The sequence below is a fragment of the Crinia signifera genome, chromosome 11 (genome assembly GCF_055691185.1).
Source record: "Crinia signifera chromosome 11, ASM5569118v1, whole genome shotgun sequence".
Taxonomy (NCBI): domain Eukaryota; kingdom Metazoa; phylum Chordata; class Amphibia; order Anura; family Myobatrachidae; genus Crinia; species Crinia signifera.
Window position 1 is genome coordinate 27622613 of NC_139227.1, and position 24929 is coordinate 27647541.

Below are 24929 nucleotides of genomic sequence, written 5' to 3' on the forward strand. Positions count from 1 at the left end.
GTCACTCGTGTTTGCATTTTCACCAAATTGACAATAAGTCACATTCTAGCGTTGACATAGTAAACGTGATCTCTATGCAGGAGGTGTTAAAATGACGAGCAGACTCTGCATTACACATGATGTAAATGTTGCTATGCTCCAGACCGCACTTCTGGGCACATGTTACAGACCGGCCTTCTCTTGCAGCTGAGCGCTATGCAGGAAGAGCTGCAGGGGGCACAGGCGGAGGCAGCCTCCCTGCGAGGGAGATACAGCAGGTCTCAGAGAGAAGCAGTGGAGCTGCAGGATTGGGTTCTGGAGCAGGAGAGAAAGAACACAGAGCTGCAGAGAGAACATCGGAGCACGCTGGAGAGTCTTCACAGAACCCGCGAGCAGGTCAGCACCGATGCAGTTCCTACATAGAGAACACACCAGACAGAAGACAATGGGCTTCTTTGTATCCGCAGCCATTCTACTGTAGATAAGACAGCCTATAGCGGAATATGTGAACCCCCAAATCCTCTGACCCCCATTTCTTTCCAGCTTCTGAATCAGGAAAGGTCCCTGCAGGAGCTGCAGGAAGAACGGTTACGGCTCCAGGAACACAGCCAGCGTCTAGAACAGGAGACGGGCACTCTTCATGCTGAGCTGGAGACCCAGAGCCTGGCTTTAAGTGAGCAGAACAGTGTGACTAGCAGCAAGGTACATACATTTAGCATAAGCACATACTTATCTCTGTCTATGAGTTACTGTGATGATGCTGCATCTCTGCTTGTTACAGCTGAACCAAAAGGAGCAGCAGGCGGAACGTCTACATAAAGAGGTGCAGGTGCTGAGGAGACAGCTGCAGCATGCAGAAGATAAGGTGAGGGGCTGCACGTAAATCCTTGGACTTCTGAAAGGTGAAATGCAAGGATGGAGCCCTGAATTTATGTGATATATTCATCATACGCTTTCCTTCTCAGGTCCAGCAGCTGGAGTCTACTCAGAAAAGTCTCCATGAGGAGCTGTCGTTGTGTCGTACTGAGAAGTCCTCATTGTCCGAGACAATTCTTCGATTGCAGAGAGAGATCCAAGACCTGAGCATCCAGCAGGAGGATTTAGAACATAAGGTAAGATGATCGCTACAGCAAGCCCTGGACACTGGGCCAGTAGATACACTGTAGGTAGGCTTCCGTCATATGCATCCAACACCGGCAAAGGTAAAGAAATCAAGATAAAGTCAATCAGCAGAACATCTAGTCAATCTGCAGCCAGCTATAATCTGGAACAATGTATGCCATATAGATGTCCTGCCAATTTCCAGTGTCTCTTTTATAGATACAGTTGCAGACTAGAGCCACAGAGAGACTGCAAGCCCAGCTGGCAACTTGTGAGTCTGAGCAGGAGACTGCTTGTGAGAAGATCACTGTAATCCAGGAAGAAAGAGATGCCCTCAAAAGCAAGGTCCACCAGCTTCAGAAAGAGGTATTCCACGGCTGTCTTCCTTGTGGTTCTGTCTGCCTCTAACTAGCTGCTCTCTCCACTGCTGATCTACCACTGGTCTCCTCGGTAGTATTTTTGTGGACCTGTACTCTTCTTTGTTTTCTTCCAGCAGCTCTTGGACCTTCTTCCCATGTCTGCTGCTACTGCTCCTCTGGACCTTGCTCTCTGTGGCTGGTTGGCCTGCTCTTCCATATCGGTTCCTTCTTACACCTATTTCCCCTAACTCTGGTCCAAATTGTGCTCCCATTCTTCTGTTTGGCCTTCTGATCATCACCTCCACTCTTCGTATTCTGGTCTTCTTCATATGCTTGTTTCTCCTAGTGCTGTCTTCTTTTTTTCTGCACCTGATCTCTTCTTCTCATCCTTTTGTCACTTTCTTGTGGATCACCAATCATTCTGCTAATGGTCTTTTCCTTACATTTGCTTTCTTCTCTGGTGACCATCATCCACCATGCTTCACTGTCGCTGCCATCTTGTCATAGCTCTTTGTCCCATTTTCTGCTCCCTGGGATCTCCTGTTTGTATCTGGTCTCTCCCTACCGCTTCAGATTTCACCATGTTACGTCTTTGCATTCTCAGGTATCGCAGAGCGATCAGTGTCTAAGTGAGGCCCTTCTCCAGGCAGAGTCTATGCGGCTTGATATTACCAGGAGAGACACTGAAATCCAATCCTTTAAGGAACAACTACAAAGCTCCCAAGATGCTCTGCAGACTGCTAAACAGAAAAAGGAGGAATGCAGAAAAGAGGCAGATGTGCAGGTACGTGCAAAAATTCACTGTTCTAGTATCTATTTTCTAGAATGCATTTTATATAGCTACATCTCCCTCGTCGTGTGCCCACAGGTCCAGAACAGAGAGATGAAAATTGGGACTCTCCAGCAGGAACTAGCCACATTAGGAGAACAGCACGACGCATGCAAGAGTCAGGTACGTTGGCATGACGTTGGCCAGACTTCCTCTGCTTTCAGGCTGACCTGATAGGTCAGATTTTCTAATACTCCTTATTATTGACATTACTGCACTAAAAAGATGAAGGCGTACTGGGAAAGTGGCAGGACTATTTTCAATGCATATAGTTAGTCTTCCACACTTTCTGTTTCCTTCTGATCAGCTGTCTCAGTGTCAGTCCGTGCTGGAGCAGAAGCAACAAGAACTATTAGCTTCAACAGAGGAGCGGAGCTTGAAAGACAATCAGATATCCCAGCTGACCAGTAACATGGAGAAACTAGAGTGTGATCTGGCGATCGTCAGCGAGAAGCACAAAGCCGCCCAGAAAGAGGTCATAAGATAGAGACAGTCTGTTGTATGACTCTCCAGCTATGCATATCCTTCTGTCTTTTGTCACTTCTTATTTCCCTTGACATAAGTGACTCACGGACTCTATCATTTACTGTTGATTGCTTCAAAACCCCAGGTCTCCAGCCGGGATCAGGTGATTCTGAGCCTCCACACAGATCTCATTGCTAGAGAACAGGAGTTACAGCAAGCACGGAACGAGGTACCAATGGCGACTGGGTGGGGAACTTGATTTAAAAAGGTTATTATTAAAATGGATGTGTGTGGGAAAATGACTTTTAGCTGAAACTCCTCAAGCTACAAGAAGAATTCTTGTATTATACATTTTGTATGGACAAAACTGTATTTCAACAACAAGTCAATTAGTACTTCTGCCATATGTAACAGTTCTTTCCGATGAGCAATGGTTGTACAGCATTAGCTCATAACAGCATGGACTTGCATTTTGCAGCTAGCGGAACGCGTTGAGGAGCTGAGCACCACACGGACCAAGCTCAAGAACCTGCAAAGCGATGTTCAAAGCCTCCAAGAGATCTGCTCGGAACGGGAAAAGACGGGCCTGGACAATGAAGCCCTTATCCAGAGGCTGCAACAAGAAAGGGAGGACAATCTTGCTGAGGTGAGAGAGGCGGCGGGATATGTAGAGTGGCAACCGGGGGGGGATGTTTCTGTGGCATCTGTAAAACCTATCGTTCCGGTTCTAGGTTCAGAAGCTGCAGCAGCAGCTCTCATCGCTGAGACACACACATCAGGTGGATACAGATTGCCTGAGAAGCGATTCTCTGCGGTTACAGGAGAAGCTGGAATCTGTAAGCAGCAGCCACAAGGAGCAGGAGCTGGAGCTTCAGCACTACCGAGTGAGAGTGGAGAGGCTCTCGCAGGACATAACCCTTGCGCAGCATTTGCAGCTGCAGCTTGAGGAGCAGGTAACTACTGTTTGCTAAGGACATTTTTATAGTGTGCTTACAGTGATTCTCAGCAAGTCTCTCACACGAGGTGTCCTCCCAGGTGTCGGAGCGGGATGCCGAGCTGCGCCAGCGAGACGAGGAAGCACAGAAGCTGCAGAAACAACTGTGGGACGCAGAGGAGCGAGCGGTGAGCGCGGAGAGTCTTTGCAGCTCATCAAATAGCAGCATGGAGCTGTACCGAAGCAAGTACCAGGCCTGCGTGAGCCGGGTCGGGGAACAGGAGGCCAGTCTCCGGCAGATGGAAGATGACCTGCGGGAATTGAAGCTAGAGGTGTGCCCAATGCTTAGTTTTGCACAAGTAACTATTGGCTGTGGCATATGTACAGAGGTTATACAGTATTACAGACAGGGCCGGTGCTACCATTAGGCAGCTGCCTAGGGCTCCGGCCACTAGAGGGCGCCTCTTCTTTAGCCCAACATTTAAATTAAGTGTGTTGGTGGCAGTAGCGGTTCCTGTGAGTAGCTGCTGCCTTTTTTCAGCAGTTTAAAAAACACGTTTCTGCAGTAACTGAGAGAGGAGGATTGAGGGTAAGCACCCCGGACGCCAGACACTCAGCAGCCGCCCGCCCGCCCCTCATCAGCAGCAGCAGTGGGGACCAGTGGCACTAGGCAGTAAGCGGCAACAGCGGGGACCAGCGCCTCCCCACCGGGAGAGCTAGTCAGTCAGCGGCAGCAGCTGGAACTAGCGCCGCCGCCTCCCCACCAGCGGTTACCTGGCCGGCGGTACCCTGAACCCGCCAGTGAAGCAGAAAGCACCCCTGCCAACACGGCCAGCCGTAAGATGTATGATCTTTCTCACTTGGACTAGTCGCTACCTAGAGCTACCCCCATGGGTAGAACTTAGTGATTACAATGTGCTGGAGGTGGGGGTGGGGTGGATATAGGGATGCAGGGCATGGTTTATGTGTTGTGTGTGTGTGTGTGTGTGTGTGTGTGTGTGTGTGCGCAAGGCAGTGTATGGCAGTATGTATGGAGACAGTATATGCATGTATGTAAGGAGGTGATGGATGTCTATATGAGAGAGGGGGTGTAACTATGGATGTGTATGTGTACAGTATGCGCTGTATGTATATATGGATGCAATGGATGGATGTATATCCCCTTCCTGACAGAGCCAGTTTTTGCGTTCCTGACAGAGCCATTTTTTTCAAATCTGACATGTTTCACTTAAGTGGGGATAACTTTTTTTTGCTTTTACTTATCCCAGTGATTTTGAGATTGTTTTCTCGTGACACATTGTACTTCAAATTAGTGGTAAATTTGGGTCGATACAGTCTGTGTTTTTTTGTGAAAAATACCAAAATTTCGTGAAAAAATGGAAAATTTTGCAATTTGCAAAATGTCACATTTTCTGCTTGTGAGACAAATAAACATACCACTCAAAATAGTTAATAACTAACAAAGACCATATGTCTACTTTTTGTTGCAATCATTATTTCAACCTCCTTTTCATTTTTTTGGACACTAGGAGGCTTCAAATATGAATAGCAAATTCTTAAATTTTCAAGAAAATTTCAAACTCTGATTTTTTTAGGGACCAGGTCAGTTATGATGTGACTTTGAGTGACTTGTATGTGAGACACCCCCATAAATGATGCCATTTCAAAAACTGCACCCCTCACAGTATTCAAAACAGCATTTTGGAAGTTTGTTAACCCTTTAGGTGTTTCACAGGAATTAAAAGAAAGTGTAGGTGAAATTTCAAAATTTCATTTTTTTTGCAGATTTGCAATTTTAATACATTTTTCTAAGGAACACAGTAGATTTTACTAGAGAAATGTGACTAAAAATTGATTCCCCCAATTCTTTGGTTTTCATAAATATCCTATATGTGGCCCTAGTGTGCACGGTGACCAAACCACAGGCTTCATAATAGAAGGAGCACCTACTTGATTTTGGAGCCTCCTTTTTATGAGATTATTTTTTAGGCACAATGTAGGTTTCTAGGCACCATAAGATGCTAAAAGTTAGGTACCCCCCCACAAGTGACCCCATTTTGCAAACTACACCCTTCAGGGAATTCATCTAGGGGTATAGTGTACATTTCAAACCCCCAGGGGTTTCACCAATTGTGGTACAACTGGGCAGTGAAAATGAAAAAAATTAATTTTTCATTTTCACAGCTCAGTTGTATCAAAATTGGTGAAACCCCGGGGGGTTTGAAATGTACACTATACCCCTTGATGAATTCCCTGAAGGGTGTAGTTTGCAAAATGGGGTCACTTGTGGGGGGGTTCCACTGTATGGGTGTTTCGGGGGTCATTCAACCAGAATCTGTGCTGCAAAATCCAAAAATCACTCCTTCCCTTCTGAGTCCTGCCATGCACCCAACTGGTATTTTTTGGTCACACATGAGGCATTGCCGTACTCGGGAGAAATTGGGGCACAGATTTTGGGGTGCTTTGTCTCCTTCATTCCTTGTGAAAATGAAAAATTTTGAGCCAGATCTGCATTTTTGTGTAAAAAAATGTAATTTTTTACAGAAAAATGCAGTTCTGGCTCAAAATTTTTTATTTTCACAAGGAATGAAGGAGACAAAGCACCCCAAAATCTGTGCCCCAATTTCTCCCGAGTACGGCAATGCCTCACGTGTGACCAAAAAATACCAGTTGGGTGCATGGCAGGACTCAGAAGGGAAGGAGTGATTTTTGGTGGTGGAATGAATGGTGGGTGCTATGTCGCATTAGCAAGACCCCCGAAGCACCAATACAGTGGAACCCCCCCACAAGTGACCCCATTTTAGTCACCAGCTTTGGGAGGGGGGCTGGCGCTGCGGCTGGCGGGGGGGTGGGAGGGGTGCTGGCGCTGCGGCAGCCGGGTGGGTGGGAGGGAGGGGGGCTGCCGGGTGGGAGGGGGGGGGGCTGGCGATCGGTGGTAATCTGTGCGGTATATACACACACACACACACACACACATATATATATATATATATATATATATATATATGTGTATATATATATATATATACATATATATACACACACACATATATATATATATATATATATATATATATATATGTGTGTGTGTATATATATATATATATATATATATATATATATATATATATATATAAATATATTTTTTCAGTGCATATATTTAATTTTTAACTTTTTCTGCAGCTTGATGCTGCTGCTGCGGGGGGGAGGGGGGAGGAGGGCAGCGCTGCGTGCGCTCCAGACGCTCCGGGGGAGCTGCTGCTGCTGCCGGGTGAGTGCCCGGCGGGTTCGAGGGGGGGCTGCACATCGGTGGTGATCGGTGCTGTACTTGACAGCACCGATCACCACCGATCCCTGTGTTACCGAGCGGCTTAGCCGCCGGTAACACAGGAAACGCTGTGAATGGCTGTTCAGATTTGAACAGCCAATCACAGCGATCGCCGACCGGGGGGGGCACCCCTGCCCCCCCTGGGCGGCGAGGGGGGATGTCTGCTGTCAGGGACAGCAGACATCACCTAACTGTCACTGCGTCTCTAGACGCAGTGACAGTTAGAAGTCATGACGTACATGTACGTCAAATGTCGGGAAGTACTTCCCGACCATGACGTACATGTACGTCAAATGTCGGGAAGGGGATATACAATGGAATAACTACAGAGGGTGGCTTTGGGAGGGCCTAAGGCAAAGCCCTTATCCATTTTCTTTTTAAAGTTTTTTTTGTTGTTGTTGTAAATACTAGTGCCGTGCTGGCAGAGGCTGCTGTCCTGTTACCCCCCCCCCCCCTTCAGCGGTGGGTGGGAGCAAGAGATGCAGCAGCAGCTGCCAGCGCCAGTTAAAGTAAGGCCCACCAATGCTAGTGCAATCAAAACGTACATCCTCCCCCTCCCCGCATCACCACCTGTCACCTCGCCCCCATCAACTCACCATCTCTCACCCCTTCTCACCTCACCCCCCTTTCTCCTCCCGTCCCTCACACTCTGTCACCCCCCTCTCCTCCTCTTTTTCTCCCCACCTCATCTCTTTCAACTTTGTCACCCTCTCCCTGTACCCATTTTTCTCTCTACTTTGTCTCCTGTGCTCTCTCTTTTTACCCCACTCCCTGTCTCTGTCACCCTCTCTCTTTATCTCTCTCAGGCAGTGTATGGATGTATATTTATATGTGTGTGTGTGCATATGTATGGGTATGTATGAATGGTGGCAAAGAAACATATAAGATGTTTCCTCTCTCTGTACTTTCACATGATTAATTAGTAAAGTGTGTAAATTGTGTTGTGGGGGTTGGGGCGCAGAAGATTTTGCCTAGGGTGCCAAAAAACCTTGCACTGGCCCTGATTACAGACGTGTCATTGTGCATCATTGCTGCAGATGCATCAAACATCCTGGTCCTAGGGGGGTATTCAATCCCAGGCAAATTCTCTGGCCAGGTGAAAAATCTGCAATAATTTGCTAATTAGTATTCAATCATGGGTGTTTTTCACCCGTTTTTGAATCCATTTTCACCTATGCCGTTTCACTTTGGGGGGGGGGGGGGGGACCAAGGGGACCAAAAACGTACGGAAATTGCAGAGAATTCGGCAAAATAGGTGATTTTGCAGCAATTTTGGCGATGCTGTGCTTCTCGCTGAGGCGATAAACCAGCACTGGGATTGAATAGAGTGAGTCGAGTTTGCAAAAAATACACCCGGGATTGAATACACAAGGATGAGAGATTCAGTGAGAGATTTGGTAAGAAATCTCCAATTTTTTTAAAGCGGCAATCATTCACAATGCAAAATTAAACTGGTTTTGCAGTGTAAATGATTGCCGCTTTAAAAAACTGGAGATTTCTTACCAAATCTATCACTTTCTGAATCTCTCATCCTATTAAATCTCACCTGTGGAGTGAGGTTCGATATATAAGGACACACCTGTATCATGGTATCTTCCTTATTGTTGCCTTAACCCTTTCGCCCCTCCCCTTAGTCTATTCTCCATGCGTCTGTGGGGAATGAACCTCACCTCCCATGTGACGTCTGTAACCTATCGCAGTCCCTCTGCTTACTTCATATTATCTTAAATCCAACTCGGTCCCAGGCCGCGCAGTTCCATACTGTACATGTTTGTTCCTTATGCTGCCTAATACCTGTTCATGCTATAGCAATGGGAATACTTATCCTGGGTCATTTCTACCATCTAATCAAGGATATCCTTTCTACCGGTGATATACTCCTATTTGGTAAGGTAGAATCCGTCACCAGGTTAAACGCATTTCGTGAAACACCTGTTGGCTAAATACATTTAAATGTTTCGGAGACTGCACATTGGACCAAATTCAGCCTCGATTGCCAATCAGAGAATTCGCAAATCGAGCGCATGCATAGGTGTTCAGGATGAAAGCACAGGTGTGCCCAGGGGGTTTTTGGGTGGATCTCTGGCGTCAGCGATGACCACTTCCAGGCTTGAACAGATTGGTTTTTGCGAATGGATCTGCGAATACGTCGCTATTTGTGACACATGCGCAATTTTGCAAGTGGCGGTTTCTCTGTCTGGGTGGCGACTATCTGCTCGCAGTCCACTGCGAATTCTCTGGTTCTCATGCTGAATTAGGCACTTGGATTGGCCGGTAATTGCTCAGCCGCTGTGCCAGATACAGGTAACAATTGGTGTGGATAAGTATAAAAACCTATTTATTAAGCCTATAACGCAGGACATGCCATGGATATGTGTTGCACTGGGATGCAGTCAAAATCCCGACAGGGTCAAAATGCCGACAAGGATAAAATCCCAACATTTAAAATCCCGACAAGGACAAAATCCCAACATTTAAAATCCCGACAAGGACAAAATCCCGACATTTAAAATCCCGACAAGGTCAAAATACCGGCATATAGAATGTACAGGTGAAACGGTCAACATGATTTTTGGTCGACAGGTCGCGAGGTCGACATGGGTTTTTTCACTGTTTTTTGACCCGACATGTGCCGACAGGCAGTATTTCATGCCCTACCATCCACTAGGGCGTGGTGAGAGAATAAAATAGTGTGCCGAGGCACCGTGCCCGAAGAATAGCGAGCAGCTGCGGTTCACTTCCAACTGTGTCCATGTCGACTGTGTTGACATTCGGGTCAAAAAACTGTGAAAAAACCCATGTCGACCGAAAGTTGTTTTGAGTGTTTCACCTGTACATTCTATATGTCGGTATTTTGACCTTGTCCGAATTTTAAATGTCGGGATTTTGTCCTTGTCGGTATTTTGACCCTGTCGGGATTTTGACCGTCGGGATTTCATACCGAATCCGTTGCATTAAGTATCTGAGCACACCACCGTCTTCATGCAGTGTATGAGGATGTTGAGTTTATACGACGTATAAAGTTTTTCGTTTTTGGAGGACTTGAGTAACTAATACAATTAGGAAAGTTCCGAGTGAGATGAACAATCCATAGAGAACACTCCGCCTCATGTAGTGGGCCTCAGGAAGAACCTGGCCGTGTACACGGATAGCCGTTTCAGTACAGGCTTTAGCTTTATATGTAAATAATCATTCCATATCCGTAGGTGTCTGAGCGTGATACTCGTCTCTCGTCACTGCGCGGGGAGCTCCTGGTTCTGCAGCAGGAGCTGGAGGGTAAATGCTCTGATCTGGAGAGCTGTGAAGAAGCCATCGATCAGCTGACACGTGAACTTCAGGCCACACAGACAGACTTGAGTTCAAGCCGCGAGCAAGCGCAGGAGAGCGAAGAGATTCTTCAGTCAGTCCGGGAGCACGCAGCCAGGCTTCAGAACCAGGTGCGTGCAGTCTGCCAGCAGCTGGGATTCCTCTACGGAGAGCTGGCATGTCACGCAGGATATACTGTATATACCGTACATTGCTCCTTGTAGCAGGGTGACCCTGTCCTCACTCCAGCTTATGAACTAGCAGCATGGAGATCATTTTGGTGTAAGTGAGCTGATATGTGGGGTTCTTACCTGGACACTGGGCGATCAGATGTAATCATGTAGATTATACAGAGATTCAGACCTGGCCGCTGAGTGTCGTACAAGGGTCTGTACAAGCACATAGGCTTTTCTCTGAGTCTCCACAATAGGAGGACGTTGCACATCCCTGTGGTTATTAAGCACTGTAGACTTGGCGCACTGATCAGGAACCTGGGCTGTGGTGCCGCCTACAGGGCCTGATTCAGATGTAGTCCTGGATGCTATCGCTGCTGCTTACATGGACGTGTTACACCTACTGCTTGCAGTCGTTATTTGAGCTGCATCCTAGAACACCCCATCAAATCATCTGTGACACCGGCGCCCGGCAGCGAGACCCATGGGGAGGTCACTAAGCCAGCTGCCGCTGACCCAACAAATACAGCATGAGCAGCACATCTGCCATGATCTGAATCAGGCCCACAGTTATGTGTATAACCTTCAGTTAAGGGAGGAGAAGTGAGCAGAGGAGAAGTGGCCCAGGGCAACCAATCAGCCTAATAACTTTATATTATGCAAATGATAGATGTTACTTCAGTGCTGATTGGTTGCCATGGGCCACTGCTCCTCCCTTATCACTGCTTCATACATCTGCCCCACAGTCTCTGACTCTAGAGCCTTCATACTTATAATGCAGAGTATACCATCTGCTGAGGTTCGGTTACTGTCTTTATACTTATGGAGCAGTGTGTTCTGTCTTGTGATAGGTGGTGGAGCTGGAGGAGGACCTAGTTAAACTGCAGACGGACTTTTCCACCTACAAAGCTTCGCACAGATGCAGCGACGGCAGCTACGCAGAGTTGGAGAGACTAGTTCGCCAGCTGACGCAGGTCGGTGACCGCTTCTGTTACATCCATACCCACCAGTCACTCCTGCGCTCTTTGTGTATTAACATTATACCACCGTGTGCAGGAACTGAGCCATTCCGAAGAAGAAGTCCGGAAACAGATGCAGGAAACTGAACGGAATCAAAATCTCCTCCTGGAAGTAAAACTGGATTTGGGGAAGGAGAGGGAGCAGAGGAACAGCACGCTGAAAGGTGAGGCCAGGCCGGCACTGCCTAGCTGGGGATTGTGCAATGACTACAGGGCTTCTCACTGTGTGTGCTCTCCACCCAGACATCGAGCGGCTGCAGCAGGAGGTCAGTAGCTTGCGCAAGAACACAGAAGCACAGGTGCAAGAGCACAAACATCTGGTCTCCGAGCAACAGCAGCAGATCCACAAACTGCAGGAGGAGCTGAAAGAGAGCAGTAAGCTCACCACCCACAAGGAGCAGGTGAGAGATACAGAGTGGAATCCACCAGTGACGGCAATACAACCAGACTGGGGGCGGGGTTATTATCTAAGAACTAGGGGCAAAGGTTCAAAACCCCCAACACCCCTTGCGCCTGAAAAGGAGAATCGGGCCAGGCGCACCTTAGGTGAATACAGCTAGTGGGGGAAGCAGTCAGTGTAGAATGTCATCAGTTTGTGCGGAGTGCTCCTCTATACAGGCATTAATCCCTCTGATTTACCATCCTGAGTGCTCAGTACCAGTGCAGCTGGTGAGCATCTGATTGGTTAGGATACAGTAGCAATTTATTCAAAATTACCCTTTCCAATGGGTTCAAACAGCCAATGCATAGAGATATAGAATTTGACTGCAGATAAGAACCCTGTGGTCCATGTACTCTACCACTTTTTTTTCCTGTAGCCAATCTCAACCCTTATTGAACCATTAGTTCTTTGTAAGGATATCCTTATGCTTATCTTATGCATGTTTACATTGCTCTACTGTCGTAGCCTCTACCACCCCTGATGGGAGGCACTTCCACTTGTCCACTACTCTTTCTGTGACGGGATTTTTTTTTCCTCAGATGTCCCCTGAACCTCCCCCCCCCCCCCCCAGTGTCAGTGTCTGTCCTTGTGTTCTAGTATGTTCTAGTAGTTCCTATGATGAATGTTTCTCTCCTGGACCTTGTTAATACCATTGGTATATCATGTGTCTATCATGTCTCCCTTTCCCATCTCTCTTCTTCAAACTATAAAATAAATTAAATAAAATTACATTCTTTTAGGCTCTTTGGGTAAGTTTTGTGATGTAGGCCATGCACCATTTTAGTTGCCCTCCTTTGTCCAGTTTCTAATGTATTTATATCTGGAGATATGGCCTCCAGAACTGGACACAGTGTTCTAGATGAGGTTGTACCAGTGACCTATACAGAACTGGGCACAGTATTCTAGATGAGGCCATACCAGTGACCTATACAAAACTGGGCACAGTATTCTAGATGAGGTTGTACCAATGACCTATAGAGAACTGGGCACAGTGTCCTAGATGAGGTCGTACCAGTGACCTATACAGAACTGGGCACAGTATTCTAGATGAGGCCTTGCCAGTAACCTATACAGAACTGGACACAGTACTCTAGATGAGGCCGTACCAATGACCTATACAGAACTGGGCGCAGTATTCTAGATGAGGTCGTACCAATGACCTATACAGAACTGGACATAGTTTTCTAGATGAGGCCGTACCAATGACCCATACAGAACTGGACGCAGTATTCTAGATGAGGCCGTACCAATGACCCATACAGAACTGGACACAGTATACTAGATGAGGCCTACCAATGACCTATACAGAACTGGACGCAGTATTCTAGATGAGGCCGTACCAATGACCTATACAGAACTGGATGCAGTATTCTAGATGAGGCCGTACAAATGACCTCTACAGAACTGGACGCAGTATTCTAGATGAGGCCGTACCAGTGACCTATACAGAACTGGACGCAGTATTCTAGATGAGACCGTACCAATGACCTATACAGAACTGGACGCAGTATTCTAGATGAGGCCGTACCAATGACCTATGACAGTCAAAAGGTCGACATGGGGTTTTTCACTGTTTTTTACCTGAATGTCAACACAGTCGACATGGACACAGTTTAAAGTGCACCGCATCGCTCGCAATGCTTTGGTCACACTATTTTATTCTCCCACCACGCCCTAGTGGATGGTAGGGCATGAAATACCGCCTGTCGGCACATGTTGGCTCAAAAAACAGTGAAAAACTCCATGTCGACCTTTTGACTGTCGGCCTAGACAATGTCGAACTAATGACCTGTCAACCTAGAACCATGTCGACCTAATGACCGTCGACCATAATGCTGTAGACCAAATGACCGCATCCTATTTTCTACAGTATGTCATTTTGTACATGCACACTTCTATATGCTGCAGGCCATTCAGAAACGTGATGCCCTCCTGCGTCAGTCAGAGACTGATCTCCTCCAAGCTCGCAGCTCCCTGAAATCCCTCAATCAGGAGATAGAGCGCCACCTGGAGTCTGGCCGGGGTATGGAGAGGAGACTGCAGAATGTACAGAAAGATTGTGACCAGAGGGACAGAGAGAACAGCGCACTCAGGACAGAATTACAGGAGCTGAGGAGAGAACTGCAAGAGACGTACAGACTCCACAAACACGCAGGTACAGAGCGCACTGGGATGTTACGCGGCAGGCGGTAGGGATTGCATGGGGCCAGTAGGAATCATTATTATCTAGGCCTAAAGTTACTAAATGGTTGGAGACTTGTAATAATAATGGTGAATGCTTCTGTGATCAGTGCAGGCCCTGGCGGGGCAGGAGGAGAAGACCCTTCTGGTGGAGAGCGCCCTGCACAGCACGCAGGAGCAGCTGAGCGAGCGCGTGGCTGAAGTCGTAAGGCAGGAGCAGCACGTGCGCAAGATGGAAAGTGAAATCCGCACACTGAGGGAGCGAGCCAATGCCAGCGAGGAGGAGGTGGAGCAGTGCAGGTACCGTGCGCATCTACCAGACATTGTCACCTGAGTACTGTGTGACCGACATCTAATCTCTTCTGTATCCGTAAGAGCAGGGCACTAATGGAGCGACTGAAATCAGAGCTTAACGAGGCAAAGAAGAGGCATCAGTCATCTTCACAGGAGGCCATGAAGCTGCAGCACTCACTGAGCAAACTGCAGCTGGAGCAGACCAGTGACCAGGAGCAACACAAGGCCCTGCAGCAACAGGTAGGAAAGGCTCAGTCTGCCTGTGGCTCTCAGCCCACGGTTGTCACACAACATTGACATCGGTGTCTTTTAGCTCCAGGAACAAAGCTCCACTCAGCAAGCTCTCCGGGCAGAGCTGGAACAGCAGCAGACACACCACGAAGAGCTGCAGCGGCAGCACCAGAAGGCCAAAGAGCGAGAGACAACACTGCAGAGAGAGGTGGAGGAGCTGAGCCTGAGGGTGAAGCACTCTGACCGGCTGGTGAGCATTGGTGGCACAGCGGTCTGGAGCGGCACTAGGGGCCACTCAGTCACTGATACCTTGTACTTGCTCTGTTGCAGCTGGCAGAGAGGGATCGGGCGCTGCAGAGTTTGCAGTGCAGTTACTCCCAGCTGGAGAGGAGATGGCAGAGTGCTCAGGAGGAGGCCAGGGACAGCACCGCTCAGTTAGAGCTCGCTAAAAGTGCGCTGCAGCAAGCACAAAGGAAGATTCAGGCTCAGAGCCAGGAGGTGACTGCGCGCGTGCACACACACACAACACAACACAACACACACTGCCTTTACTTCTGCACTGACCTTAACTCTATCCCCAGTCCAAGCATCTGGAGGAATCTATAGTACGCTTGCGCTCCAATGAAGAGGCAGCACAGAAAACGGCAAGGGGGCGGAGCCAGGAGTTGAACACCGCACAGGAATGTCTGCAAGATCTTAAGGACCAAGTGTCTGCCGCTCAGGCTGGACAGCGTGAAGCCAGAGAGCAGGTAGGTACATGGCTGTGTACCCTGCGCTCTTATGGTGGCCAGGGATGAGCCCTAAACGCTCTTTGTTGCTTAGTACAACAAATCGAAAATTTGTGTAAAGGGGCATACACAAGGAGCAAATTTGTGCTATTTTCTAAGCAATCTGACTAGGTTGCTTAGAAAGTAAGCACAGATCTCTCTGTGTGTATGCTCCAATAGATTAAATATCTCCTGCTTACTAAGTCAGTGCATGCAGTCAAAATCTAGTCAGATTGCTTAACAGGTGACTGCAAATCTCTCTGTGTGTACAGAATGAGAGATACTGATTGCAATCTCTCATTCTGATCCACTACCCGGCCTTTTTTTGCTTAATCAAAATAGCTTAGCACAAATCTCTACGTGTGTATGCCCCTTAAGAGTCGTCTAGTATCTGCCTATACTTGCACCTTGTTTAGCAATGTAACAGTGTTTAACCCCATAGGAAGTCTATGGTTTAAAAGCTCTAAGGAAGTTTGTCTTACATCTAAAATGGTGTTACTTTTGTTCTCTGAAACGTAATGATGTTACATTGGGTTGGGATCATTTGGTCTATTGCATTATGGTAGAAAGTCATTAGGTCGAATCCATTAGGTCGACATGCTAAAAGGTCGACATGATTCTAGGTCGACATGGGAAAAGGTCGACATGATTCTAGGTCGAAAGGTCATTAGTTCGACAGGTCATTAGTTCGACAAGGTCATTAGTTCGACATTGTCTATGTCGACCTTCACAAGGTCGACATGGGATTTTTCACTGTTTTTTTACCTGAATGTCAACACAGTCGACATGGACACAGTTTAAAGTGCACTGCATCCGCTCGCTATGCGTCGGGCACGGTGCCTCGCTACGCTCGGCACACTTTTATTCTCCCACCACGCCCTAGTGGATGGTAGGGCATGAAATACCGCCTGTCGGCACATGTTGGCTCAAAAAACAGTGAAAAACTCCATGTCGACCTTGTGAATGTCGACATAGACAATGTCGAACTAATGACCTTGTCGAACTAATGACCTTGTCGAACTAATGACCTTGTCGAACTAATGACCTGTCGAACTAATGACCTGTCGAACTAGAATCATGTCGACCTAGAGTCATGTCGACCTTTTAGCATGTCGACCTAATGGATTCGACCTAATGACTTTCTACCATAATGCAGTAGACCAAATGACCGCATCCCGTTACATTTGGGAAGGTGAAATGATCAGAAGCCCTTTCCTCCTGCAGCTCAGTGAGCGGAGCAGAGAGGTAGCGGCACTTAGGAATGAGCTGCAGCGGGCGCAGCAGAGGAAGGCCGAGCTGGAGAGAGAAGCTGCAGCTCAGGAGGAGCGAATCAGGCGCATGAGTACAGAGATGAAAGCTCTACATGATGGGCACCGGCAGAAGGAGCAAGAGGTGAGGGCCGGGAAGGGAAGTGGAGGGTTACCGGGCTGATTATGTGGCCATGCCCTCTTCTCACCATCCACCTCACGTTGTAGGCAGAGGTATGTGAGGGCCGCCTACGAGAGCTTAGTAACCAGCTCCAGCACTGGCAGAGACTTCACCAGGAGTGCACACAGCAGCTGAGGCAGAGAGAAGAGGACATCAAGCAGCTCCAGGAACAAGTCGCTCTTCTGATGGAGAAACTGAAAGCAGAGGGCAGAGAGGTAATAATAATATCAGATCAGCCCGCTGTTGTGGAGCTTCCAGGCCCAGCACTCCCTGCTAGAATACCTTCCAGAAGAACTATGGGTGGCCTACGCCAGATCTAGAACACGCCTCTTATTGATTTGTCTGTCTTCTTCCCAGAGAGACAGCCTGCAGAACGCATTCAACCAGGTGAAGCAGAAGTACAATGCAGCCACCAGTGAGGTGAGTGTCGGGTACAGGCCCCCAGGAATACCTTCGCTGGTATCATCCTGTAGTAAATTCTACATATGTCAGCACAGAGAAACCTCTGTGTAGCAATGGCTATACTTCTCAGTATTATATCCTCATTAGTACAGAAGCATGTATGTCACTATAGGGGAGGGGGGAGGAGTTCTGCCATATAGGGGCAAAGCACCAATGAGATCAAAGACACTGGTGTGGGGGCGGTGCATGAAGGCCGCTCCATGCAGGAAGGTCCATACGGGTATGGTATAACTGTTCAACCTATTCCAGTGATGGCTAACCTTGACACTCCAGCTGTTGTTGAACTACACATGCCAGCATGCCCTGCATCAGTTTTAGCATGGCCAAATAGTAAAACTGTAGAAGGGATGCTGGGATGTGTAGTCACTGACCTATTGTATTCTCCCTCTATGGGGCTCGTGGAAAATAACCCATGTAAGTTTGGATTCCGATGCCGACTGTCGGTGAGCCATCCGGCACACGGTCCGGGATATGTTATAACTCTCAGGATTCCAGTGTTCGTTTCTCTGACATCAGAAATCCAACAGGACTCCTTATGGCAGCAGCCTAGCAATATCCCGGTCCTGAGGTGCGGTGTGAAAGGGGCCGTCCTCGCCGGGACCGGTCATGTGTTGGAGAGCACCTGTGAATCTATTTGACATTCGATTTTGACTATAGTCAAAATAGAATCGGTATCACATAGACATCAAATGGAGATAGAACATGTTTATAAGCTTTCTGTCCCGATTTGATGCCGATACGCGCTCCCGTTCAGCTGCAATCGAAAAGCCAAACCAACAGGGCAGCAATGACTATATAGTGCACATTGAATGTAGATTGCATGAATTGTATGTGAATAGTACAGAGATGTACACTACGTAATGTCAAATCTCACAGTGTGTACACAGCATTAGTCGAATAGCAAAGCAATCTTACCATGTGTACACACTTGCACAATTTAGACTATCTGCATACAATACATACAATTTAGACTATATGGTGCAGATCTGTCAGTTAGGAATGAGTAAACCTGTTAGGTAGGTGCTCGGGGACCATGAACAATTGGGGGCCTTGGTAACCAAGTTTGACAAACACGAATTGAATACTCCTTTCCGTCTCTCGGAACAAAACACATACGGAACATATTACCCCGGCTTACCCCTCTCTGCACCGATTACAGGTGGGGACCCTGCAAAGCTCCCTGGAATCAGCGAGGTCAGACTGCCGGAGGCTGCACCGTGAAAGCGAGTTGGTCGTGTGCAACGTCAATGAATGGGTCAGCGAACAGAAGTGAGTGCAACATGCTGGGACTTGTTGTTCCCCAATAGCTGTAGAGCCACACAAGCTGTCCATTACCTGAGGAACTACTGTAAACCCTTCTCATGTCACCACATCCACCATTTTGGTTTATTATCCCTCTCTCAGAGAAGCCAACCAGACACTGGGGGAGAAGATTCGGGAACAGAGCAAGCAGATCCAGCAGCTGACCACAGAGAAAGAGTAAGTCCCTTACCACATTCCTTCTGATAGCTGCCCCTGCCCAGGCTACAGGATAGTCTGCTACCTTACTTCCGGCTGACAACCTGCACTGACCACCAGCTCATTCCACAGACTATTATTACAGTAATGAAAGCAGGCCATATAGTACCCGGATGAGGTGCGCCAGGTGCTAGAGAGCAATGTGCTCAGATATTACAGTAATGAGAGCAGGCCATATAGTACCCGGATGAGGTGTGCCAGGTGCTAGAGAGCAATGTGCTCAGATATTACAGTAATGAGAGCAGGCCATATAGTACCCGGATGACGTGCGCCAGGTGCTAGAGAGCAATGTGCTCAGATATTACAGTAATGAGAGCAGGCCATATAGTACCCGGATGACGTGCGCCAGGTGCTAGAGAGCAATGTGCTCAGATATTACAGTAATGAGAGCAGGCCATATAGTACCCGGATGACGTGCGCCAGGTGCTAGAGAGCAATGTGCTCAGATATTACAGTAATGAGAGCAGGCCATATAGTACCCGGATGACGTGCGCCAGGTGCTAGAGAGCAATGTGCTCAGATATTACAGTAATGAGAGCAGGCCATATAGTACCCGGATGACGTGCGCCAGGTGCTAGAGAGCAATGTGCTCAGATATTACAGTAATGAGAGCAGGCCATATAGTACCCGGATGACGTGCGCCAGGTGCTAGAGAGCAATGTGCTCAGATATTACAGTAATGAGAGCAGGCCATATAGTACCCGGATGACGTGCGCCAGGTGCTAGAGAGCAATGTGCTCAGATATTACAGTAATGAGAGCAGGCCATATAGTACCCGGATGACGTGCGCCAGGTGCTAGAGAGCAATGTGCTCAGATATTACAGTAATGAGAGCAGGCCATATAGTACCCGGATGACATGCGCCGCCGCCAGGTGCTAGAGAGCAATGTGCTCAGATATTTTTACTATTACACAAATGCAGTAAACTCAGATACAGATACAGAGTCACCAAGAACATAGACTAAAATTTTGTGTCGGGCACCTCAACACTGGTTCTGCTAACATGCCAATGGCTACAGGTGGGTATGGGATGCAGTTAAAATCCCGGCGGTCGGAATCCCGGCATTCAGAATCCCGACACATTCTCCCTCCGTGGGTGTCCACAACACCCCTGGAGGGAGAATAAATTAGTGTGCCCCCCCCCCCCCCTTGTCGGGATTTTGGCTGTCGGGATTCTGAACGCCGGAATCCCGACCGCCGGGATTCAGTACTGAATCCGTGGGTATGGGTCATTTTGTCGACACATGAAATAGGTAGGCATGGTTAAGGTCAACAGGCAAAATTGTTGTTTTTTGGCCCAAATGGTGACATAGTCGACATGGACACAGTCACTGCATGCACCATTGTAGGGTAGGGCATGAAATACCATCTGTCGGCACCTGGCTGAAAGAAAAAAAGTGGAAAAACTTATGTCGACCTTCCAACCCGGTTGACCAAGGCCATGTCGACCTTCAGCGGTTGACCCAATGCGTGTCAACCTAACGACCGTATAGGTATACCGCTGACACTATTAAAGTGCTATAATTCGTGTCTTTCCAAGGCCGATATAATCATGGAGACAGTCTGCGGGAACGTTGTGAGGGGCGCGTCATCATTAGGTTGACAGTCAAAAGGTCTACACAAAGTCCACATGCATTTCAAAGGGTCGATACAAGCAAAATGTCAACATGGAAAATGTTTTTCAAGTTGTTGTTTTTTATGACCTTTATACACATACTGTACCGTCCCAGTGGGCGCAGAGGGACAATATAATAGTATATGGAGTTCCACGAGCCATGTAGTTGGACGTGGTGCACTCAGGGTTTAGGAAATCTCTATTGTTCCCTTTCCTATCTTCTGTGCAGTTCACCATGGTTTCTACCATTCTGATGTGGTTAATTTCAAATGCCTTTGGCTACAGCACTGAGCTGCTCTGTGGGCACCAGTTCTATCTAATGCATAGTAGCAGCAGAGAAACTGCATCATATCAAAGGGCAACAACTAGGCATGTCCAAACTATGGCCATCCAGCTGTTGTAAAACTACAAGTCCCATCATGCCTTGCCATAATTTTACTATTAGGGACTGCTAAAACTATAGCAAGGCATGCTGGGATGTGTAGTTTCACAATAGCTGGAGGGCCACAGTTTGGACATGCCTGCAAATAGAAGCTGCCTGAAGGTGTAATAAACTCTTGAATCTCATATACAGCGGCTGTGATTTATCGTTCTGCTCATATACACTCAGTCTAGAGAAGTGTTTACTCACCAATAATCCAAGTGCTCAGCGAGGAACTCACTACCCCATAGCTGTGCACGCGGTACACAGTCCCTATACACTACACATTGTATACAGTCCCATGGCTGTGCACATTGTATACAGTACCATGGCTGTGCACATTGTATACACTAAACATTGTATACAGTCCCACAGCTCTGCACATTGTATACACTACACATTGTATACAGTCCCACAGCTCTGCACATTGTATACAGTACCATGGCTGTGCACATTGTATACACTACACATTGTATACAGTACCATGGCTGTGCACATTGTATACACTACACATTGTATACAGTACCATGGCTGTGCACATTGTATACACTACACATTGTATACAGTACCATGGCTGTGCACATTGTATACACTACACATTGTATACAGTACCATGGCTGTGCACATTGTATACACTACACATTGTATACAGTACCATGGCTGTGCACATTGTATACACTACACATTGTATACAGTACCACGGCTGTACACATTGTATACACTACACATTGTATACAGTACCACGGCTGTGCACATTGTATACACTACACATTGTATACAGTACCATGGCTGTGCACATTGTATACACTACACATTGTATACAGTACCACGGCTGTACACATTGTATACACTACACATTGTATACAGTACCACGGCTCTGCACATTGTATACACTACACACTGTATACAGTCCCACAGCTCTGCACATTGTATACAGTCCCATGGCTGTACACATTGTATACAGTCCCATGGCTGTACACATTGTATACACTAAACATTGTATACAGTCCCACAGCTCTGCACATTGTATACACTACACATTGTATACAGTCCCACAGCTCTGCACATTGTATACAGTACCATGGCTGTGCACATTGTATACACTACACATTGTATACAGTACCATGGCTGTGCACATTGTATACACTACACATTGTATACAGTACCATGGCTGTACACATTGTATACAATACACATTGTATACAGTCCCACAGCTCTGCACATTGTATACACTACACATTGTATACAGTCCCACAGCTCTGCACATTGTATACACTACACACTGTATACAGTCCCACAGCTCTACACATTGTATACAGTCCCATGGCTGTACACATTGTATACACTAAACATTGTATACAGTCCCACAGCTCTGCACATTGTATACAGTACCATGGCTGTGCACATTGTATACACTACACACTGTATACAGTCCCATAGCTCTGCACATTGTATACACTACACATTGTATAAAGTCCCACGGCTGTGCACATTGTATACAGTAACAGTTGTCTGACCATACAATAGGGCTTATTATTGGTGGTATTCAGTCAATACTTTCCCACTTAGTGTCCATGTAAATGGCAAATTGTGCTGTGTGCAGTAGGACAGCCAACCTGAAACAAGGCGAGCAGAGGGGTACACTAATTTGGGATCCATGTACTAATTTACAAATTGATACAATAAAAAGCCTCATGTTGACCTTTTCTCTAAGTTGTCCATTTGCGGTCAACCATTTCTGTACTAAGAGCTTATTGTACAGCCCTGAGACTGGTCCCCTCATTCTCTAGTCTATCCCTGCCCTGCCACCCCCACCATCTATGTACAGGTATACCTCCTTGTTGTATGGAGGGCTGGGCACGCGTGGTGATCTACAGCCAGCTGCATTCCCGTTTGGGCTGAATATGGAAGTGTAACAATATACATGGGACACAATAGGGCTACACCTATACTGTGCAAGACATTTTTATTATAAACATTTTGCACTCATTTGCTTTGACAAATACACTGCAAGAGATCCTTCGGATTCCAGACGTGTAAACTATAAATCCAGACAGACACTTTCCAATCACATACATAAATAGGCCTATATGACAGAAGGGTAATAGGGCCCAGATAACCTTGGCACTGGCATTGTGGGATCTCCTGGCATTGGCAGGGACACACATAGAACATGAACACTATAGGGCATTACTGGTCTACCAGCGCCACTACGTTACCATATATACAGGATGAGACCTAGGGGTAAACCAGTAATGCTGATCCCACATCCGTGTCCCCAACAGCCACATGCAGGACGTGATAGAGCAGATGCAGAAGGAGAACAGACAACTGAGAAACGTGGAAGATGAAAGGCGGATAGAGAATGAGCGGTATAAGGTGAGGAACGTCAGCAGCTTATGGTGAGAGTTTCCAGCAGTTTCTATGATTAGTTCTCACCATTGGATGTGTCATTCTAGCTGACCTTGCGGAAGTCAGACCTAGAGCTCCAGCATCCTAGCGTAGACCCAGGGTGAGTATCTGTTCCACCACTGCCCTTCCTCAGTCTGTCCAGACTTGAAGACACTGACAACTGTTTCCGTAGGTCTCTGCGGTCTGCAAGACGGGCGTTTACCAGTGCGGGAAACCTGAGGACTAAGCCACGGGGAGGTTCTTGATGCTGCCACAAGCCACGTACTCAAGACTCTGCCACAATGTCTGCACACCACAAACCCTGAATGCACAAGATGCCTTCTCCAGCTTACCCTGCAGGCAGCAAGTCATCCTATGACCAGGTGCTTTATGCCAATGCTGGATATGTACAAACGTGAAGGAGGAGACTTGTATAGCACCAATGGATGCCAAGTAGATGGCAATAGCAGCTATTGACAGCAGAGATCCGTGTTTGGACATATAGCACCTTATACGCTGCTCCCGAATCATCACTGAGGAACAAAGTTGCAGCAAACAAATACAAGCTCTGACTGTGGACCAGAAATAACCACAATGAGTTATACGGCTCGAGTCCAGGTCATGTGATACACTGTATAACACCACTCCTACACAAGTACCTATCATCCGCAAAGGGAACGTGGAGTACGTCCAAACCACAGGCTAATGATCAGCATTTGTACTTCCCAGGATGGAAATAGACTCTGCATAGGAGAACACTATACTGGATTATTCACTTACAGACTATATTCTGCGTATATACGTGTGTCCACAATCAGTACCGGCATACTCTATACACAACTATGGCCCTCCAGCTGTTGTGAAATAACACATTTACAATATGGGTAGGAGTCGGCACTGGCAAACAATTTCTTAATGACCATTATAGACGTACAAATATTATACCAACGTATTTACCGCACAGAACTAAACTGGTTGGCGGTGCTCACAAAAGAGTTCAGCAACAGAACTAATGAAGAATAAGTCACGAGGGTGACAAAAGGGAGAACAACAAAAAGGTTTTTGGGGCACAGTTGAGTAATTGAAGAATTTGAATGAAATTAAAATGTAACTTATTATACAGTTTTGTTATACAGTTACAGTGATACAGTGAAAGTCAAATATCGTAAGAACAATTTTGTGGTCACAGATTCGTTTTATGATAGCAAACTTACTTCAATAATTTTCGCTATCATAAAACTAATCTGTGACCACAAAATTGTTCTTAATATATTTAACTTTCACTGTATCATTATTTCTTGTTACAGGTACTGATATTTTAGCATAGTATATAATAAAAGTTAAATTTTAATTTCATTCAAATGCTTCAATTACTTAAATGTGCCCCAAAAACCTTTTGTTGTTCTCCCTTTTGTCACCCTCGTGACTTATTCTTCATTAGTGAAATTACACATCCCAGCATGCCTTGCCATAGTTTTAGTATTCCCTAATAGCGAGACTGTGGCAAGGCATGATGGGACTTGTAGTTTCACAACAGCTGGAGGGCCATAGTTTGGACACGCCTGGGACAAGCAGACAGAATTCACACCTAGCATTTGTCCATTCCTGACATTTGTCAGAAGGACCTAAATCGCCTGCCAAAGGTAGAAGCACAAATACAATCATTGCACTGTTTGCTGTTTATAT

The 24929-nt window shown here is 46.9% G+C and overlaps 1 protein-coding gene across 6 annotated transcripts in view; it reads left to right on the forward strand.

Moving 5' to 3' along the window:
• Nucleotides 1-24277, forward strand: part of PMFBP1 (polyamine modulated factor 1 binding protein 1) — a 112123-nt gene extending 87846 nt beyond the window's left edge. For all 6 annotated transcript variants that reach the window (XM_083163703.1, XM_083163706.1, XM_083163704.1 and 3 more), the window contains 30 exons: nucleotides 187-375; nucleotides 523-681; nucleotides 761-844; nucleotides 945-1091; nucleotides 1300-1446; nucleotides 2044-2223; nucleotides 2308-2391; nucleotides 2576-2743; nucleotides 2879-2962; nucleotides 3212-3379; nucleotides 3465-3686; nucleotides 3769-3999; nucleotides 10202-10432; nucleotides 11326-11448; nucleotides 11531-11657; nucleotides 11737-11894; nucleotides 13844-14090; nucleotides 14227-14416; nucleotides 14497-14650; nucleotides 14724-14891; nucleotides 14972-15139; nucleotides 15223-15390; nucleotides 16633-16800; nucleotides 16884-17051; nucleotides 17194-17256; nucleotides 18458-18567; nucleotides 18703-18777; nucleotides 23138-23231; nucleotides 23312-23364; nucleotides 23437-24277. In XM_083163703.1, coding sequence (XP_083019829.1) covers nucleotides 187-375; nucleotides 523-681; nucleotides 761-844; nucleotides 945-1091; nucleotides 1300-1446; nucleotides 2044-2223; nucleotides 2308-2391; nucleotides 2576-2743; nucleotides 2879-2962; nucleotides 3212-3379; nucleotides 3465-3686; nucleotides 3769-3999; nucleotides 10202-10432; nucleotides 11326-11448; nucleotides 11531-11657; nucleotides 11737-11894; nucleotides 13844-14090; nucleotides 14227-14416; nucleotides 14497-14650; nucleotides 14724-14891; nucleotides 14972-15139; nucleotides 15223-15390; nucleotides 16633-16800; nucleotides 16884-17051; nucleotides 17194-17256; nucleotides 18458-18567; nucleotides 18703-18777; nucleotides 23138-23231; nucleotides 23312-23364; nucleotides 23437-23509 — 4401 coding nt within the window. In that variant the 3' untranslated portion in view covers nucleotides 23510-24277. The remainder of the gene's footprint in view (nucleotides 1-186; nucleotides 376-522; nucleotides 682-760; nucleotides 845-944; nucleotides 1092-1299; nucleotides 1447-2043; nucleotides 2224-2307; nucleotides 2392-2575; nucleotides 2744-2878; nucleotides 2963-3211; nucleotides 3380-3464; nucleotides 3687-3768; nucleotides 4000-10201; nucleotides 10433-11325; nucleotides 11449-11530; nucleotides 11658-11736; nucleotides 11895-13843; nucleotides 14091-14226; nucleotides 14417-14496; nucleotides 14651-14723; nucleotides 14892-14971; nucleotides 15140-15222; nucleotides 15391-16632; nucleotides 16801-16883; nucleotides 17052-17193; nucleotides 17257-18457; nucleotides 18568-18702; nucleotides 18778-23137; nucleotides 23232-23311; nucleotides 23365-23436) is intronic.
• Nucleotides 24278-24929: the final 652 nt, after the last annotated feature.